This window comes from Oryctolagus cuniculus, chromosome X, assembly GCF_051225735.1.
Source record: "Oryctolagus cuniculus isolate XC-2025 breed Fujian yellow rabbit chromosome X, ASM5122573v1, whole genome shotgun sequence".
In the NCBI taxonomy this organism is placed as follows: Eukaryota; Metazoa; Chordata; class Mammalia; order Lagomorpha; family Leporidae; genus Oryctolagus; species Oryctolagus cuniculus.
In genome coordinates, this window is record NC_142888.1 from 101,038,561 (window position 1) to 101,057,480 (window position 18,920).

An 18,920-nucleotide genomic window follows, 5' to 3' on the forward strand; every position below is an offset into this window, starting at 1 on the left:
AAAGAAACAGAATAAAGTCTATCTCCAGTTTTTCCAAATAAAAATTATGAACTTTCAAGATCATCAAGTGTTAGTTACCCTAGCAAAATCCCTAGATTGCTTACCAAAACAAGGAGACAACAACCAAGTATATGCTAAAATAACAAAAAGTAAACAAATATAAAGAAAAGTACACTTGCCCCTTTCAGGCTCTGCAAGATCTGATCTGGGAACAGGTGACTTCAACGACCCAGAAACTGGCGTTTTTTCTCCTCCTTTAACATTTTCCTTTGATTTCACTTCCTTTGCTATATCTCTTTCTCTGGATGGCTCCTTTTCTCTTTCCCTCTCTTGAGATGATTTTGCTTCTACAATGGGGACAGCGGTCTTAAACTTCTCATCTTTAGCTTTTTCTTCCTTCTTGAATTTTTCTTTCTCTTTGTCAGACTTAGGTGTTCTTTCCTTGGTCTCTCTTGCTTTTTCTTCTTTATTTGGCCGTTCTTCCTTTGGTTTTTCTTTACCATCTTTACCAAGTACCCTGGCCTCTGGAGTAGTAGCTGGAGTCTTTTCTTTTTTCTCTTTTTCTTTCTCTTTCCCTTTTTCTTTGTCATTTTCTTTGACAGTTTTGCTGCTTAAGGATAAAAACACAGGATTTTAAAATACAAAAAATCATAAAGTACATACCATGTTTAAAATCAAAGTTTGCCATCAGCTTCAAAAATTCTGGAATTAAGAAAAGCCCTTTGAAAACTAAAGGAAAACTTTAAGACAAGTAAAAAGGAAGTATTTCTTTATCCATAAAATAATAATAGGGGCTGGAGCTGTGGTATAGAGTACTAAGCCTCCATTTGCGGTGCTGGCCTCCCATATGGATGCAGGTTTATATTCTGGCTGCTCCTCTTCAGATCCAGCTCTCTGCTATGGCCTGAGAAAGCAGCAGAAGATGGTCCAAGTGCTTGAGCCCCTGCAACCTTGTGGGAGACCTGGAGGAAGCTCCTGGCTCGTAGCTTTGGATCAGCCCAGCTCTGGCCATTGCAGCCACTTGGGGAGTGAACCAGCAGATGGAAGGCCTTTCTCTCTGTCTTTCCCTCTGTCTGCAACTCTCTCTCAAATAAATAACTAAAATATTTTTTAAATCAATAATAAACAAATTCATTAATAGATGAAAAAGGATGACTAAAATAATGTCAGGTTCTTTTTTGAGGATAACAAGGCAACAATCAAAACTATATCCCACAAACCAAAATGGAGTACTACTATCAATAAATGGATTACTTAGCTGGATGGATTACTGAATTACTGTAGGCTTTTCTTACATATACTAGCCTTATTCAGACCATCCACAGAAAGCACTCTGTATTAAAATAATTTTTAACTTCACTATTAATACTCCCCTGCATATCCCAGCAAGGCAAACAAACTTATTACATAAAATAAAATTAGGATATTAAGTACATCATCAAAACAGTGGTTCCTACAAAATTTCAAAGTCCAACAGAATTCTGACATAAAGCCCAGTGTCCCTACCTGGTAGAGCTACTATTTCCATTGCTTGAATTCCCTTTTGGAGTGGCACTAGAAGCTTTATTAACAGCTTTCACACCACACTGAGATCTCTCCCTTGATTTATCTGAAATAAAAGTAAGGTTTTATTTAACAAGCATTTAAAAGTAAATAAGCATTTTCACAGCAAAACTATTAGAGAATAATTAGAAACAAACAAGAGGCTGATTACTTCTTAACAGTTATTAAAACTCCCAGCTAGGGAATTAAAAAAAAAGAGTAATACCAAACAAGCACTGTATTTGTCATGTGATACAAAACATTTCACTGTGTTGAAACAAAATGCATTACTTTTAAGTTTCTGCAAATAAGCATACCAGTCTCCTCAGTACTGCTTTCATCCGATTTAGATGCACTTCCTATCGATGATGAAGAAGGCCCACCACCAGGCCCATTTTGTACACTGGCGACAGCATTCCTCGGAGGGGGGTCTTTGTGATGAAACTCATTTTCAGGTATCATGTATGACTTTCTACTTTTCAACTGCCCAGAGTAGCTGAAAGTCGCACAAAGTGTTTAAATATACAAACACAAATCAAAAAGCACAAACATGGGGTTCAAAAGAACAAAATCAGTACTTTATTCACTCTACTACTTGGTTCCAGAGAATAAATAAATATTTTCAGTAACTTCTTGAAGATCTTTAAAGCAAACCCTGGAAAACTGCCTTACAAATAAAAAAAAATTTTCAGTGTAAGCTGATCCTAAACTAAGACAACTCTACTTCTTTTTGTCCTTTAAGATCTGATAATTCTATAATGACAAAATTACATTTCTTGCCAATCAAGATAGATTATATATGACTTTTGAAACTATCATCCAGTATAGACCGGAGGTTGACAATCAGAAGCAACAACTCTCACCAGCCTGTGGGAACATGATCGCATAATCTCCCATAATCTCCTGAAATAAGGCAGAAGATAAACTTCAACACTGTAAAACATTTTCAAGTCTTCAGAATCCTTCTGTCATCTAATCTCATAAATCACATTAAAGTATAATTTTGTTACCCCATAGCCAATGCATATAGATCTGGCCTCTTCTCTTTTTCTTCTTGGCAGATTTTGTGCACTCTTCTCTCCAAAGCCTGACCCAGATTCAGAACTTTTGGGTACCAGGGAAGTATTTTTGTGAGTACAATCAAGATATTCCTGATGTGAGTATATTCGCCTGTTTCAAGGCAATGTACTGATGCCTGCAATAAACGTTTTATGATCCATTATTAAAACGGTACAAGTATGAAGAGAAAAAATTCCCCTTTGAAAATCCGTTTTTGCTTACCTTGGTTAGTTTGTAATGCCATTTGTGTACCACATGTCGAAAATTTTCATAGTCTAGTTGATCAGCTTTATTTCCACCATCAAATCCAGTCGCCCGTAATATGGTAAGGAATCCGGGATAGTTACCACATTCCTAAGGGGAAAAGTTGGCTTCTGAAGAAAAACTATGTCTCACAAAACAGCAGAAACTGAAAGTAGACTAGATAAATGATTACATGTAAAAACGTGTATTTGGGTGACAGGTAGTTTGCACAGACAGGTTCAGCTTGTTCAGTGTTTTTTTAATTTAGAATATGTTATAAGATAAAACTGTATAGCACTTCTCACTAATGAGTAATTATGTTTTTAAAATACTGTTTTACAACTGAATCTTAAACTTGGCTACTCTTTTAAAACTCAACCATCTAGAGATTACTGGAAGTGGTCATTATATACATGGATAAAAGGTAAGGGAATTAACTAGTCATACAATTTCATATCGAAAGTCATACCTTTTCATATGTGGCTCTATCGCTATGCCACCTGGTCACAGTCTCTAACATGCAGCAAAGAAATCTCCCGTATCGACTAGCTTCATTTTCAGTACAGCTTGCAACTGTGTAAATTATATCAGAAAAAACCTAAGGGTAAAAAGTTTGAAAAATAAAAGCAAGTCGAAGTCAAAATCAGTTGACAATATTAAAAGATCTTCTTATAGTGAGTCATATCAGGTAAGTTTAATCAAAATGTGCTTTTCCCATTATATTCACACTTGCAGAGTCCTATGGAAATTTGACCTTTGTGCAGAAACACTACATTTGTAAAGCAATTTAAAAAAAAAACCTTTTATATAAGAAAGCAGATTTCACAATGACAGAAGAAAAAAACTGTCACTATTATCATACAATAGCTTCTTAAAGAGTCAGCCATACGTATTACTCGAGTTAGGGAACAGTAAGCAGAGGCAAAACTGATAGAAATTAGAAATAGGCAGCTGACATGTTGTAACACATATTGATGCACAGTAATTTGACAAGAGAAAGATATACAATTCTGTGAATATGACCATCCTGAAAAGCGTCCCTGCTTTTATCAATGTGTGCTATTATTGCTGTTTTCAGGAATGAGGGTTAACAAAGAGTTCTACCTACTATCAAACAACATGTAAACTCAAATGTTTAGTTAACAGCTTGATCTTAAGTGCTTACTACATATCAGGTAATACCCAAAGTGCTTTTCATGTGTAATGACTCATTTTATCCTCACAATTTTATGAAGCAAATACTGTAAATCCTGCTATACAGATAAGAATACTGACGCACAGATAAGTTATATAACTTGCCAAAGATCACATAGCTAGAAAGCAGAAAAGCTAGGATTCAAGTTCGGGCACTTGACTTTCTAAATCATGCTTTTAACCACACACACAATAATATGTCTATAGATTATAATGTTTAGCTATGTTTGTGTGAGACTTTTTTTTAAAGGTTGCAATAAAAAACTTACTCGATCATAGCAAAGAAGTGTGGAAAAATTTGGAGTTTTCTGTTGATGTACCAATTCAACAAAACGAGCACAGTAAACAGCATCAATTGCTGAAAAAATACATCGAGGAAATATACACAGCTGTAGAAATTTTGTGATGGTCTCATTTTTGGTAGATTCTAAAAATAACAGAAGAAAATATTAAGTGGTAAACTTCTTCCTCAAGTGCCTGAAGGCCACTAAACATGACAACATACTAACTTTAGTGTAGAGAATGCCATAAAACCACAAATTATTTATGGTTTGTAACCAAATTGCTATGCCTAGGATAAGAATATCTTTTTACTCTGTGGTCATTTTTCTATCTATGATTTCCCCAGAACATGACTTTATACAGAAAATGTGAATGGTATGCTGCCAATATTGTAAGTTAATTAAATTCACCAGCAAGCTAATATCAGTTCCTTCCATGACCATGTGAAGTTGATTCTGCATCAATGAATAACCAAAAAACAGAATAGTGAACACTGAGTTGAAATATAATCATTATAATATACTTCAACGTCTCCAAAGTGATAAAGATTTGCTTTTTGAACTTAACAGCAGCAGAATGTAACAATTCCAACAACTTACTTGCTAAAAGCCAGTTGTCCTTTTCCAATTTCAGTCTTTGCAGAACTCTCTGTACATGTTCCATCTGTTTCTTTTCTTCTTCAAGAAGCTTGTCCTGAAGGGCAGTACAGCGCTCCTTCTCCTTTTTCTTTTTATTTGGAGGCTACAAAGTATAAGTTAGATATACACATTACCTCCCTTATTTTAATTAAAAAATTTAAAGAGATAAATGCTGATGCTTTATAATTATTTCAACCTGGATGTATAATCAGTCCATTTGGATGCGCTTTCATATCCATCCTATACATCAAAAACAGTGCCACAGTTTTCATAAAAGTATCAAAACAGACTACCTTCCCAATAGTAAGTAATATTAGTCTTGGAGATAAAGCCATCTTTGACTCTTCTCCTTCACTCTTATATTCTATTTGACAAGTCTTGTGCATAATTAGTACCTCCACTGCAGTCTAAACCCTCGTAACCTCATGATGAATTTCCCCTAAAAAAAAACCACCTACCTGGGCTACTACTAGTCTCCTCCCTCATCAAAAGCATCTTTCAGGGCCAAGTGCCTGGCACAGCAGTTAAGATGCTGTTTGGACATCTACATCTCATATCACAGTGCCTGGGTTCAAATATTGCACCTGATCCCAATTCCAGCTTCCTGCTAATGCATATCCTGGGAGGCAGCAGGTGATGGCTAAGGTACTTGGATCCCTGTCATCCATGTGGTAAAACCAGATGGAGTTCCCAGCTCCTGGCTTTGGCCTGGCCCAGCCTCAGCTACTGTGGGCATTTGAGGAGTAAACCAGCATATGGGAGATCTCTGTCTGTCTGTCTCTCCCTCTTCTTCTGACTTTCAAATATATAAATATTCTTTAAAATAATACATTATTTTAAAAAAGCATCCATCACACCACTGTCATGAGTTATCTTTTTAAAGTACTATTCTTTATCATTATTACTTCCCTATTCAGGATTCTAAAATAGCTCTCAATTTTATCCAGTCAACTTTTCCTCCTGACTTTAAATATCCTACATAATATAGCCCCATCCTAACTATTCAAATTTGTCATTAAACAAGATCACTAAAATGAATGTAGTCTAAAAGCCCAGACTGTTTCCTGACTCTGTTGGACCCCTAGAGTGCCTTATTTGCATCTGTATTTCCAAACCTAATTGACCATAAAGGCCTGCTCAGCTCAAGACTCAATAAAGTCTTCTCCTAAAGAGTTCAACTACCACCACTCTTGCAATTCAAGTCATACAGATCTGTTTATCTTAATAGCATAGCCTTTTATAGAAAGACTTCTAACTTCAACCCATTCATCAACTCCCTGCTCCACCCACTGAGGTTATACCATTAAACTAACTTAAGAAAACATTGTATACAATATCAAGATCACAGCCTTAAGGAGCCTGAACTAAAACAATTTCAAAGTATGGGTATTAATAAATTAACATCACAAAGTTATTGTACTTGAGCAATGAGAACAAAAACCTACCATTTCCTGATTGTCATCGATTGCTTTCATCTGGACTTTAAGTTTATTGACTTCTCGTTCATAGCTGGTATGTGGAACTGCAAGGTCATACATTGTCAATGACCAGAATGTGGCATAGAATTGAGGGCTGATATCATCCCAGACTTTGGAAACATGTAAGGAGACCACTGCTTCATGGACAGGAGCCATCACCATTTCACACGATGTGATGTACTTGTGAACTTTATGTTGCTGTTTACTTCCCTTTTCTGATTTTTTAAGTTCATCATACTTCGACTGAAGATAGAAAGTAAAAACACATACATACATAGAAACACAATATAATTTATAGCTTTTGACTTTCAAAGTATAAAAACCTACAATCTTTTTTAAGGAATCAAAAGATGACCAATCTCAAAACTATTACAAGAATTTTACTTTCTTACCAGTAGCATTTATTTTAACATAAACCATCCCTGGAAGCTGTTCTAATTGTTATTCCCATATTCTGACTATGAGTTTTTCAACAGATTCTTATTAAGTCTGACCCGTTGAGTAAGTGAAGAGGGAATGCATACCCCCCACCCCCCATCCATGCCTCCCAACCTATTCCCTCTTACTGCAGTATTAGGGATTGAACAAGTAGAGCTTCCAGTCCTGCTTTTGAGATATTCAATGGAACTAAGCGGAGGGTCTTAAGATTAGTAAAGAGGTAGAACAGAAGGAGTAACAGCCAACCAAGATAGAAGGTAGTATCATTACTTGAAGTTCCTACCAGATGTTAACAATTTGCCAATTAAGAAGCTGGATCAGCACTAAGAAACGTTAGGAAGAAGTTACTATAAGACCAATGAGTACGTTGACCAGCTGTTCAGGTTTGCAAAGATTTAAGGGTTTCCCAGGATGCAAGATTTTAGTACTAAAACTGGGAAAGTGTCAGGCAATTCAGGAACAGCTGGCTAACTTACTCCTTAGCCAAATAAAATGTCCTATGAATAGCTGTGGTATTGAAGTTTAAAGAATGTGAGAAATGATGCAGCAGCTTTTTTGAGCTGAATGGTATATCCTAATTTGGGAAAGAGTCAGAGGAAGGCCACATTCTACTCTGGATGAGAAAAAAATTGTTAGTACAATGGTAGGTAATGCATGTTATATCACAGAGTGTACACCAAATGTAAAAAAGAAAATACAAACTACAGTCATTGCTATTGCTTCATATCCTTAGTCTCCTTAGGATAAAAGAGCTCTCTCTCATCAAGGAAACTCCATTTGGATTAGACATCATCCTTAAGGCAAATCCAAGAGAAGTCCTAAAACCAGCTTCTTTGACAGAAAAGAAGCACTTAAATTATTCAATTTATGCTAAACATGTAACCACAAACTAGAGTCTGCTTCCAGGTCTGTTATGTGATAAGAAGAATCTCAGCTCCTTACAGTCCAACTCTTTTTCCTTCTAAGTGCTCTGGGTACCACTGTACCCCCAGGCTTGCTGAACTGAAGGCATACCAAAATCTTTGTTTTCAGACAGTATCTCAAGCAGAAACTGAAAAGCTTACATCCATTTTAGAGAGCATGCCAACAACTGAGACCACAAAAGTGATAACTATAAAGAACACCAGTTATGAGAGGGCGTAAGAGAGAGACACCAGCTGGGATAACAATTTTTTTTTTTCAATTTAGAAAGTGAGTCTTTTTGAAGATAACTAATACAAATCTAGGTGAGCAGAATGACATCTGCTAAGGGTATAAGAAAACATGAGATAATAGTGCTAAAACTATCTGTATAAAACAATCTAGCCTCCCCCCCACCCCCAACAAAAAAGATAACTTAGTTATCTGATTTGGGCAAGATCTAGAATATGAACTGGGGGAAAGGCTCTCTTTCTAGCCCATAACTCAAGATAGATTTCAACAATTGAAAACTGAAATTAACAGGTTTAAGAGGGTTATAAAATAGCTCCAATCTCCTTAGTCCTCCGGTTCTGAATCTATGACTTCTATTGCTGGGCATCCCCTTAGTCCCTATCGTGTTAGAAAAAAAGAGCTGTACTTCATATTTACCTAGGATGAAAACTTCCATGCCTAAGGTTAGTTTAACTTCCACTTTAAGCTCACATCTTCAGTCAAATGGAAAGCTATAGAGATAACAGCTCTATATTTCAGGACACTTGAGGGAACTAGAAGAATGGAACAGAACTGATATCTACATTATTGCTATACTTCTGATTACTACTCAAAAAGCTGTTACCTCAAGAAACAGTGTTTGGCTGAATTATTCCGAAGAAAGCCTATTGGCAGTTCACTTTTATGGAAGAGACCTAGCAGTCCTCTAATGCTCATGCACTTGCACTACTTCATTGAAGGTTCTTCAAGAGAGGCTTCTCAAGAAGCAAAAGCAAGGATCTCCAAGGCAACTTGAATGCCCATCCAGTGCAACCAGGTTGCTGAAGAACTCCCTTTCTAGAGAGTGACTTGTAGATTATAGATAAAGACTTATCTCTGATGTAGCTATATACACAAGGTTACTTCAAAAGGTTGGCAGAACTGAAAAGTCAAGTTTATTTTGGCACAAAAAATTTTGAAATCTGGGGCCAACACTGTGGCAGAGTGAGTTAAGCCACTGCCTGCAGCACTGGCGTCCCATATGGGTGCTAGTTTGAGTCCCAGCTGCTCTACTTCCAACCCAACTCCCTGCTAATGCACCTGGGAAAGCAGCAGAGGATGGCCCAAGTGCTTGGGCCCCTGCACCCATGTGGAAGACCTGGAAGAAGCTCCTGGTTCCTGGCTTCGGCCTGGCCCAGCTCCGGCCATTGCAGCCATTTGGGTCGAAGACCACTCTCTCTGTGTCTCTTCCTCTAACCCTGCCTTTCAAAATAAATAAAATAAATCTTAAAAAAATGAAATCCACACAGATATTTCATAATAGGTATTTTCCAAGAACTTTTTGAAGATTCCTCATAGTTTTGTTTTCTTCCTCAATTCTGAGAGGGAAATGCCACTTTTTTTGCTATCACTTAAGAGACAAAAACACAATATTTTACAAAGGCTAGAAAAAAGATACCTATGTGTATGAATGACTGGTTCTACTTTCTAAACTAGGGAAGTTCAGCCAACCGGGTGTTTCTGTTTTCTAGGGTTCACTACTGTTGATCACTGTGCTTACTTCTCATCACAGCACAGGGCAATGAAGCAACTCTCCCACCTCAGTGCTTCAAGTAATCAGGTCCTCTATTGTATAGCTGAGACTGATCTGTGGGTTGGCGCAAAAATAAGAAATAACTATACAAAGACAGCATACAATTCTCTGGACTGAGAGATTCAAGAGGGAAAAGGTTTAACTGACACTCCCTTATCTAGTCTATAAGACAGCATCTGCTGCAATAAAGAGATGATCAAATCAAATAATGTTTAAGGTGTTTTTTGGGGGGGTGAGATAAGAGACTGTGGCAGTTGACATATAAACACTAAGTTTGGTGGGGGAGGTCAGCGCTGTGGTACAGCGAGTTAAAGCCCTGGCCTGTAGCACTGGCATCCCATATGGGCACCTGGGCATCAGTTCAAGCCCCAGCTGCTCTACTTCTGATCCAGTTCCCTGTTAATGCACCTGGGAAAGCAATGGAAGATAGCCCAAGTCCTTGGGCCGCTGTAACCAACTGGGAGATCCAGAAGAAGCTCATGGCCTCTGATCAGTTCAGCTTCTGGCCATTGTGGTTATTTGAGGAGTGAACCAGCAGATAGAAGACCCCCCCTGCCACCTCCACCTCTCTCTGTAACTCTTTCAAATAAATAAAATAAATCTTAGAATCCAAGTTTTTCTGCACTTCTTTGACAGACAAGCTCTTCTACAGAGTTCTGTATCGCTGACAAAAATTGGGATTCAGTTTAAGAGAAAGGGTCAAGACCTTTCTCAAACTTCATAATGAAAAGCCTTGTACAGTATATAATTTAAAACAACATAAGCATAAAGACCAGAATCCAAGCCTATAGAAAAATAAACATCCTGGGGATCCAGTCACTGGAGTTAGTAAACTACTATGAGTTTACTAACCATGGCTCTGAGGGGAAAGGAAAGCTGAATTCACACTAACAGTCACTGTTTTTTGGGGCTGTCTCCTCTCCTCCCACATCCTGACTTGAATTCAAAGTCACTACAGGGATATCATGCTTGCAAAGTTCTCAGTTTACTTTTGGGTGGGTTTTTTTTTCCAACAGTTTTATTCAGGTGAAGAGAAAACAAAACCGAGAATATACCCTCCCTAGAAAGTACACAACAGAGAAGGCAAGGCTTTTTATAGGATTGGGTAATGGAGTCTTTTTTTTTCTTTTCATTATTTCTTTGCTTCTTTCTTTCTAGGAAATATGACTAATATCAAGTCAACTATCTGACAGGAATATTCTTACTGAAAAAATATTACTTTGTAGTCAACAAGAGATATTCTCAGATCCATTTGTTTCAGAATTACCTAGCACTTGTTTAAAATAAAGGATACTCTAGGGTAGGTGTTTGGCACAGCAGTCAGCGCAGCACTTTGGCTGTCTGCATTCCATGTCAGAGTCTCTACTCTCAGCCCCTGCTCTGCTACTGACTGCAGTTTCCCACTACTCCACACCCTGAGAGCCAACAGGTGACACATGGCTCAAGCATTTGGGGCTCTGCCACCCACCTGCCATTCCAGGATCTTGGCTTCACCCAGCCCATTCCCTGTTGTTGCATATATTTGGAAGTTAAACCAGCAGATGGAAGATCTCCCTCTCTCTTTGCTTTCCAACAAAAAAAAAAAAAGAAAAAAAGAAACCTAGGAATTTCCAGACATCCTTAAAGTTAATGAATTAAATGTTTGGGATGCTTTAGCAGGTTAAATTTTGGTGTGTGGTGTGGCATAGCAGGTTAAGCTACAGGCTACAGCTTGGAACGCCAGGATCCTATATTGGAGTACCAGTTCCAGTTCCAGCTGATCAGTTTCCAATCCAGCTACCTGCTAATGTTCCTGGGAAGGTGAAGGATAATGGCCCAAGCACCTGAGCCCCTTGCCATCCATGTGGGAGACCAGGATGAAGTTCCTGGCTTTGGCTTGGTCCACATCTCACTATTGTGGCCATTTGGAGAATGAACCAGCAGATGGAAGATCTTTCTCATTCTCCCCTGACTCTCTCTCACTACAATTTTTAAATAAATCTTTTTTTAAAAAAAATTTTAGTAAGTTTGAGACACAGGGTTCTGAGTTATAAAGATGCTTCTCTGGTGATTCACATCTACATTAATAGGGTTCTCTAGTGTCCATGAGATATCAATCTGGACAACTGGCAGAGTACAAAAAGTAAAGTAATAGACTGAATAAAACATACTTTTTTTTGAAAGATGCATTTATTTATTTGGAAGGCAGAGTTGCAGAGAGGCGGGGGGGGGGGTCTCCCATATGCTGGTTCACTCCCCAGATGGCTGCAATGGCCAGAGCTGCACCTATCCGAAGTCAGGGATAGGCGCTTCCTTCAGGTCTCCCACATGGGTGCAGGGGCCCAAGGACTTGGGCCATCTTCTGCTTTCCCAGGCTATGGCAGAGAGCTGGATCAGAAGTGGAACAACCAGAACTCAAACTGGCGCCCATATGCTGCAGGCTGCAGCTTTACCCGCTACGCCACAGCACTGACCCCTAAAATATACTCTTAAGAAGGGACATTTCCATTGAACACTACTTACATCCGAATATCAACAGAAGATAGAAGTAACTCTCCAAGGGACATAAGTTAAACATATCTGTGTCAAATTAATATGCATTTAAAAGCAAGACAGCTAAGAAATAACTTACAATCATTCTTGAAAGGCAGCAAAGATAGTTGTACTTACCGAAATATGGTGTGCATACATTGGCCTAGACAGGAAAAATGCCGCATCATGGGGTGTATGAAATTCATTACAGAGCACATCAATTGAAGGCACTCGTTTTATATAATCTTCTGTGCTTAGGTTAGATGCTAAAAACCCACCAAACTGTACCAGGGTATCGTGACACTAAATTAAAAAAATAAGGCAGAAAACATGAATGTGCTATCATTTTATAAAACCATCAAACACTTTCCAAAATGAAGAAGGTATATCATTTTAATATTAATTAAAAATCCAAATTTTACAATTTAAAAGGATGTTATAGGACACCAAGTAAAATCACAGGATCATATAAAAAAGATGCTAATAACCTGAAATGTTGACTAATCCAAAGCTTTAAGAATACACCAAGTCCCATAAGTTCCAAGTTAATGTTCATCACTTTTAGGAGAATATAATTATTTATGTCACATAAACAATATGCATGGGGCTGGAACTGTGGTATAGAGAGTTAAGCCTCTGCCTGCAGTGCTGGCATCCCATACAGGCGATTGTTTGAGTCCCAGCTGCTCCATTTCCAATCCAGCTCCCTGCTAATGTGCCTGGTAAAAACAGTGGAGGATGGCCCAAGTATTTGTGCTCCTGTACTCATGTGGGAAACCCAGAAGAAGCTCTTGGCTTTGGCCTGGCCCAGCCCTGGCTTTTGCAGCCTTTTGGAGAGTGGACCAGTAGAAGGAAGATCACTCTTTCTGCTTCTGTGTCTCTGCCTTTACAATAAAAAAATCCTAAGAAAAATATGCATGAGGTGGATCCAAGATGGCTGAATAGGATATAGCCATGCTGATTTCAGATGCCTTGGGGTATGAAAAGAACAAAGGAATGACCTGTTTCCAGGAGCCTGACTGGGAGAAATTTTCAGTGGAAAAGTGACAAAACAATGAAGACTCCATGAGTCAAGAGAAAGGGAGGACAGAGATGCTGTCTGCACACCAAAGGAAATGATCAAGAGTGAAGAGACATCCAACAAAATGGGAAAAAAAATATTTCCAAGCTACCTATCCAAGAAAGGACTAATATACAGGATGTATCAGCAATTTAATAAACTTAACAACAAAAAGAAAATCTGGTGAAGAAATGGGCAAAGGACCTCAATACACAGTTCTCAAAAGAAATGCAAATTGTCATCAAATATATGAAAAAATGCTGAACATCACTAGCCATCAGGGAAACGCTAATCAAAACTCAATGAGATATCACCTCACCCCTGTCAGAGTGGCAAAAATCCAAAACACAAAGAGTTGCTAAGAACTCTGGTAAGAATATGAAGAAAAAGGAACACTAATACACTGTGGTTGGGAACCCACTATGGAAAACAGCATGGAGATTTAAAATACTAGAAACAAACTTGCTGCATCATCCAGCAATCCCATTTCTGGGAATATACTCAAAAAACAGGAACGCATTGTTCCAAAAAGATACCTGCAACCACTATTGTTTACAGAAGCACTATTCACAACAGCCAAAATATGGAAATCAACCAAGGTGTCCATCAATAGATGAATGATAAAGAAAATGTGGTATATATATACATACAATGGAATATTATTCAGCTATAAAAAATAATGAAATTCTACCATTTGCATCAATGAATACAATTGCAGGACATCGTGTTGAGTGAAATATGTCAGATACCAAAAGACAAATACCACATGTTCTCCCTCACACGTGGGAGCTAAAATTAAAAAAGAAAAAATAAATTAAAAAAAGAGAAAATGCCTGTATCAGTATGACTGAAAATATAGTTTTGCCAAACTTTGTTTTATACCTTGTCAAGCCAATGGTTAAGAATATTATACTACTATAGTTTTAATGATTTGTGTGATCACTTTAAAACGTAATTGGGTAAAAGGGTCATCCTTCCATCTGACTACTGTTTTTTAGTCCTTGCCCATATTTGTCAAACTAGCATTTTTTTTGCTTTATATCTGTTGAACTCTTTATTTAGTAGAGAATTAAGTCTTTGTCTGTAATGTAAATTAAAAACAGGTTATCTCAAAAAGGGAGGGAGGGAGAGAGAAGTGAAAATCATTGTTTTATTAGAATTGTATCTATAAACTATATTGAATGTGTTAAAAACTAAAAAATTAAATAAATAACAATATGCATAAGGCAAATAGAAATCAACTCCTTTGCCCTTAAAAGATGAGAATTTACTTATGTAATATATATTTATAAATGTTATGCAACAAAACCTATGACAGCCAACAAAATTTGTTTATCACCAGCTATATTACAAAGAAAAAAATGAGATACCATCTACTTTATTGTGCTTGACATTCCAGATTTCCAGAGATCAGGAAAGATGAGGCAAACAACTCAAGATTGCAGAAATTTAATGACAGAAAGCCTAATTAACTGAAAGCCTTATACATGTAAAATCTCAGAATCATTTCTTAAATACTATAATTTGCATAGAAATATGCCTTATTTCCAAAATATCTGTTTTATATTATAACTGTTTCATAATTATATAAAGTACAAAACATTTTTGTTTTTCAAATTTTACCACATTCTCTATTTTCCTTTATCAGGTTCAAAAATTTACATCAACACAAAAGTCACTGTTAACTTGCCTGGTCATAGAGCTTTCCCACAAGTTTCAAATGCTTCTCTCCACCTTCTTGAAAGATTACTCCATTCCTCTGCTGAGCCATAAGCAAACAGAGAGGAAGAGCAAGATCATGGTCCAATAGTGCATCCTTTAATCTCTGAGAGGATTTCTTAGTGTTTCTGATCTGGCCAAAATAACCACCCTAAACAAGAAAGACACAAATTTACCAGGATACAATACATAACCCATGCCACCTTATGTGAAAGTGAAAAAAATTTCAGTTACAATCCTTAAGACACGAAATTCCTACGTTCTATGTTCCTTCCCCTTTTCATAAATTTATTTTAGTGACACCATTACTAATTATAATGACTTAAAGGTAAATGTCAATCACTTTCCCCCTTGCTGACCCCTACCTTCACAGGATCATTCTTTATTCACTGTGGATCAGATTAAGCAGAGTAGCAACATCAAGATTTATGGCAATAAAGATATCAAGGACCACAGAAGATTTGGTATTTACTTTCCTCACAGGTGTATCACTTAGTGTCTTTTACATTATGCTTTAGGTTTTTAAAAAGATTAAAATGGTTTGTGGAATGAGTATTTGGCACCTATTAAGCTGATGCTTAGGACACCTGCATCCCATATCAGACTGCCTGGTTCAAATCCCAGCTCTCCTTACAACCCTGCTTCCTGCTAATTTACATCCTAAGAAGCAGCAAATGATGGTTCAAGTCCCTGCCACCCACACGGGAAACCCATAAGGACTTTTAGGCTCTTGGTTGTTGCAGGCATTTAGGGAGTGAACTTGCAAATGGAAGATCTATCTCTGCCCTTTGTCTCTGCCTTCCAAATAAAAATGTATAAAATAACTAATATATCTCAATCTCACAAAGAGAGGTAAGTGGTTGTGAGAGAGTATAGCTTTTGACATTCGGCTTTATGTATTCGTATTAAAATATTCTTTACTATGGCCATGCATACAGCAGTACCTCCTTATCCACACAGGATATGTTCCAAGACAAACAGTGGATGACTGAAACTGTTAATAACACTAAATTATGCTCACCTTTTTTCCCTATATACACACATATTTATTATCTGTAAGTATAATTTATAAATTAGTTGCAGTAAGAGATTAACAAGGGCTAATAATATAATTCAGTGGATGCAGGCTCACTCTCAAAATATCTTACGATATATGAGATGATACAATGCCTACAAAATGAGATGAATGAGCCAGCACTGTGATGTAGCATTAGGCTACCACATAAGGGTTACTTGAACACAAGTAATGTGATACAGCCTGATAAACCAAGACAGCTACTAAGTGACTCTTGGGCAAACAGCATATACTCCCCCTGGACAAAGGGAAGGTAAGATTCCCATCCTGGGCAGGAATGAGGGGCACAGCATGTGATTACATCCTGCTACTTAAACAGAAGACAATTTAAAACTTCTAAATTTTTTATTTCCAGAATTGACCATTTAATATTTATAGATACCAGCTGACCACAAGTAACTAACTACAGAAAGCAAAACTGCAGAAAATGTGGTACTACATACATTTTCTATTGTAAAAGTAAATAACCAAAAATGACAACTCTCACCTCAGCTTTTAGCTGCTCTCCACCAGTCATAGCCTCTAGTTGCTCCATTGTCATTTCCTCTGTAATTTCTATTCCTGCCATTTTTTGTACCACTTCTTTCAATATAAGAAGGTCAAAACTATTCAAAATAAATGGTCTACAATTACAACTTCAAATATATGTGACAATGTATTATAATTAATATAGCAAGAATCTGTAATTATTTGTAGATGAATATAGAGGAGGTTGAAGAGGTTTTAAAACAACTACATTCTTAGAACCAAAATGAAAAATATTTCTTGTGTATGTTTATATTTAATTCCATATAATGTTAACCTTACAGATAGTATCAAAAATAAAGGTACAAAGCAAGCCCATATAACCTTTCCCTCAATTTAATTATTAACATTCTTATTGCCATCTGCTTTATCATTTGTGTGTCCCCCTCACTTCCTCCTCTCTCTGTACACATATACAATTGGATGTCCAATATATTTTTGATGGTATAGTCATCTCTCGAAACAATTCAATTAATAAAAATGAATAAAGAATGATCAAAACACACTTGGAAGAGGGTACACATTAAAGGAAAAAAAAAAAACAAAGGGAAGGCAGTTTCCAAGTGTACTATTTGAGCCTGAGATGGCAGCTGTTTGTCCTGATTGTTTGAAATACTAGATCATTTTTTATTTTGTTAGCTTTCTACCAGAAAGCTCTTGGAAACAATTTCTAGTTCTTAAGAGTCTCGTCAATTTCCTGCTGCTGAGGTTTAATATTTGTACTAATTCAGGTTCTGGTGTTGTGGCTTAGCAGGTTAAGGTACCAGCTGTGATACTCAGCATCCCATATGACTGCTGGTTCAAATACACTTCCAATCCAGCTCCCTGCTAATGTACCTGGAAAAGCAACAGAAGATGGCACGATTGCTTAGGCGCCTGTCACCTACATGTGAAACCCAGATGGAGTTCCAGGCTCCTAGCTTTGGCCTGGTTCAGCCCCGGCTTTTGTGGCCATTTGGGGAATGAACCAGTGGATGGAAGAACTCTGTCTCTCCCTCCCTAACTCTTTCAAATTAAAAAAAAAAAAAAAAAAAAACTCTCACACACACAAATTCAAACTTTAAGCACTGACACTGGCCCAGAATAGCTAATATTTATAAAGAAAAAGACTGCCCCAAAGCTATGCAGACCTTACATATCTCTAAAGTTCAAATATAAAAATATGCTTTGTGTTTTGTCATGAGATTATACAATGTACATATTACTCATTTACTCATAGTTTAACAGGTAGTCAAAATAAGCAAAAAATGTCTTTTTAGTGAGTTACATATAAAGTCAAATATTTATTCCTATAGAAAGGGTCTGTGTATCAAGTTATAATTTCTTTTAATTACAAAATTCCACACAGATAAATAAGCAACTATTTTACTTGAGCCTACAACAAACAAGTAGTCTTTCAGGATAATATATATCTCAGTATCTCAATACCTCCCCCAAATTCTCTAATTACTAAATTTCACTTATATATCATTTTCTATAAATACCTTTTGCCTGCCTTTAGCTGATTGGCCACATATTGAAGAAGACCAGCAAGATCAATTGGATATTTACGAAAAACTGCACCACAAAAACTAGCCAGGCCTATATGAAGTTAAAAAGAAAAGAGTAAGAATAAAAAGAGTTCATAAAAACAAAACAAAAAGCACACGTAGCATCATTTCTTCAACTAAGTCAATTTCTAAAACAAAATGAAGTAGGAATAACTACCTTGCTGATATCATTGAATGGAGTTCTATAATAGCTAATATTTCTTAAACATGTCAAGCATTATACCAAGTACTTTACATTGATTAATTCATTCAATTCTTATGATGATCATCTAAGGGTGATATAAACCTATTGATGAGGCAAATTCAGAAGATACATCATGTAACTTGCTCATGGTCACATGGCAGAAAGTAGTACACTGATTCTAACCTATGCAGCCTGATTAATTAGGACAGATCAAAATCTCACAGATTACTCAGTAAACCTAAATAAATAACCAAATACCAGCCCTTTAAACATTCCAATCAAAAACAATTATCTGGGGCCGGCACTGTGGCACAGTGGGTAAAGCTGCCACCTGTGATGCCGGCATCCCATGTGGGCGCCAGTTTGAGTCCCAGCTGCTCCACTTCTGATCCAGCTCTCTGCTATGGCCTCGGAAAGCAGTAGAAGATGGCCCAAGTCATTGGGCCCCTGCACCCAGTGGGAGACCCAGAAGAAGCTCCTGGCTCCCGGCTTGCAATCAACACAGCTCCAGCCACTGTGGCGATCTGGGAAGTGAACCTGCGGATGGAAGACTCTCTCTTTCTCTTTCTCTCTCTCTCTCCCCACCCCCTCTCTCTGCCTCTCCTCCTCTCTGTGTAACTCTTTCAGATAAATAAATAAACCTTTAAAAAAACCAATTATCTGCTTTATCTAGGAACATGCCTTGTCAAGGAACTTATCTAGGAACTACTTGTCAAGG

At 37.3% G+C, this 18,920-nt stretch overlaps 1 protein-coding gene across 31 annotated transcripts in view; it reads right to left on the reverse strand.

The window, feature by feature from the left end:
- THOC2 (THO complex subunit 2) overlaps window positions 1–18,920 on the reverse strand; it is a 117,621-nt gene that overhangs the window by 17,949 nt on the left and 80,752 nt on the right. For 13 of the 31 annotated variants that reach the window (XR_016228307.1, XR_007912187.3, XR_016228305.1 and 10 more), the window contains 14 exons: window positions 17,953–18,049; window positions 16,431–16,548; window positions 14,840–15,019; window positions 12,228–12,392; window positions 9,086–9,247; window positions 6,404–6,679; window positions 4,920–5,061; window positions 4,308–4,465; window positions 3,314–3,442; window positions 2,824–2,955; window positions 2,553–2,737; window positions 1,860–2,038; window positions 1,507–1,609; window positions 180–610 (listed from right to left, as the gene is read on the reverse strand). Coding sequence is in view for 26 of the 31 variants with exons in the window: in XM_051827774.3 (XP_051683734.1) it covers window positions 180–610; window positions 1,507–1,609; window positions 1,860–2,038; window positions 2,553–2,737; window positions 2,824–2,955; window positions 3,314–3,442; window positions 4,308–4,465; window positions 4,920–5,061; window positions 6,404–6,679; window positions 9,086–9,247; window positions 12,228–12,392; window positions 14,840–15,019; window positions 16,431–16,548; window positions 17,953–18,049 (2,457 nt within the window). In the remaining 5 variants the exon portion in view is untranslated. The remainder of the gene's footprint in view (window positions 1–179; window positions 611–1,506; window positions 1,610–1,859; window positions 2,039–2,552; window positions 2,738–2,823; window positions 2,956–3,313; window positions 3,443–4,307; window positions 4,466–4,919; window positions 5,062–6,403; window positions 6,680–9,085; window positions 9,248–12,227; window positions 12,393–14,839; window positions 15,020–16,430; window positions 16,549–17,952; window positions 18,050–18,920) is intronic. The other 18 variants (XR_011385341.2, XR_016228306.1, XM_070066522.2 and 15 more) reach the window with 3 other exon arrangements.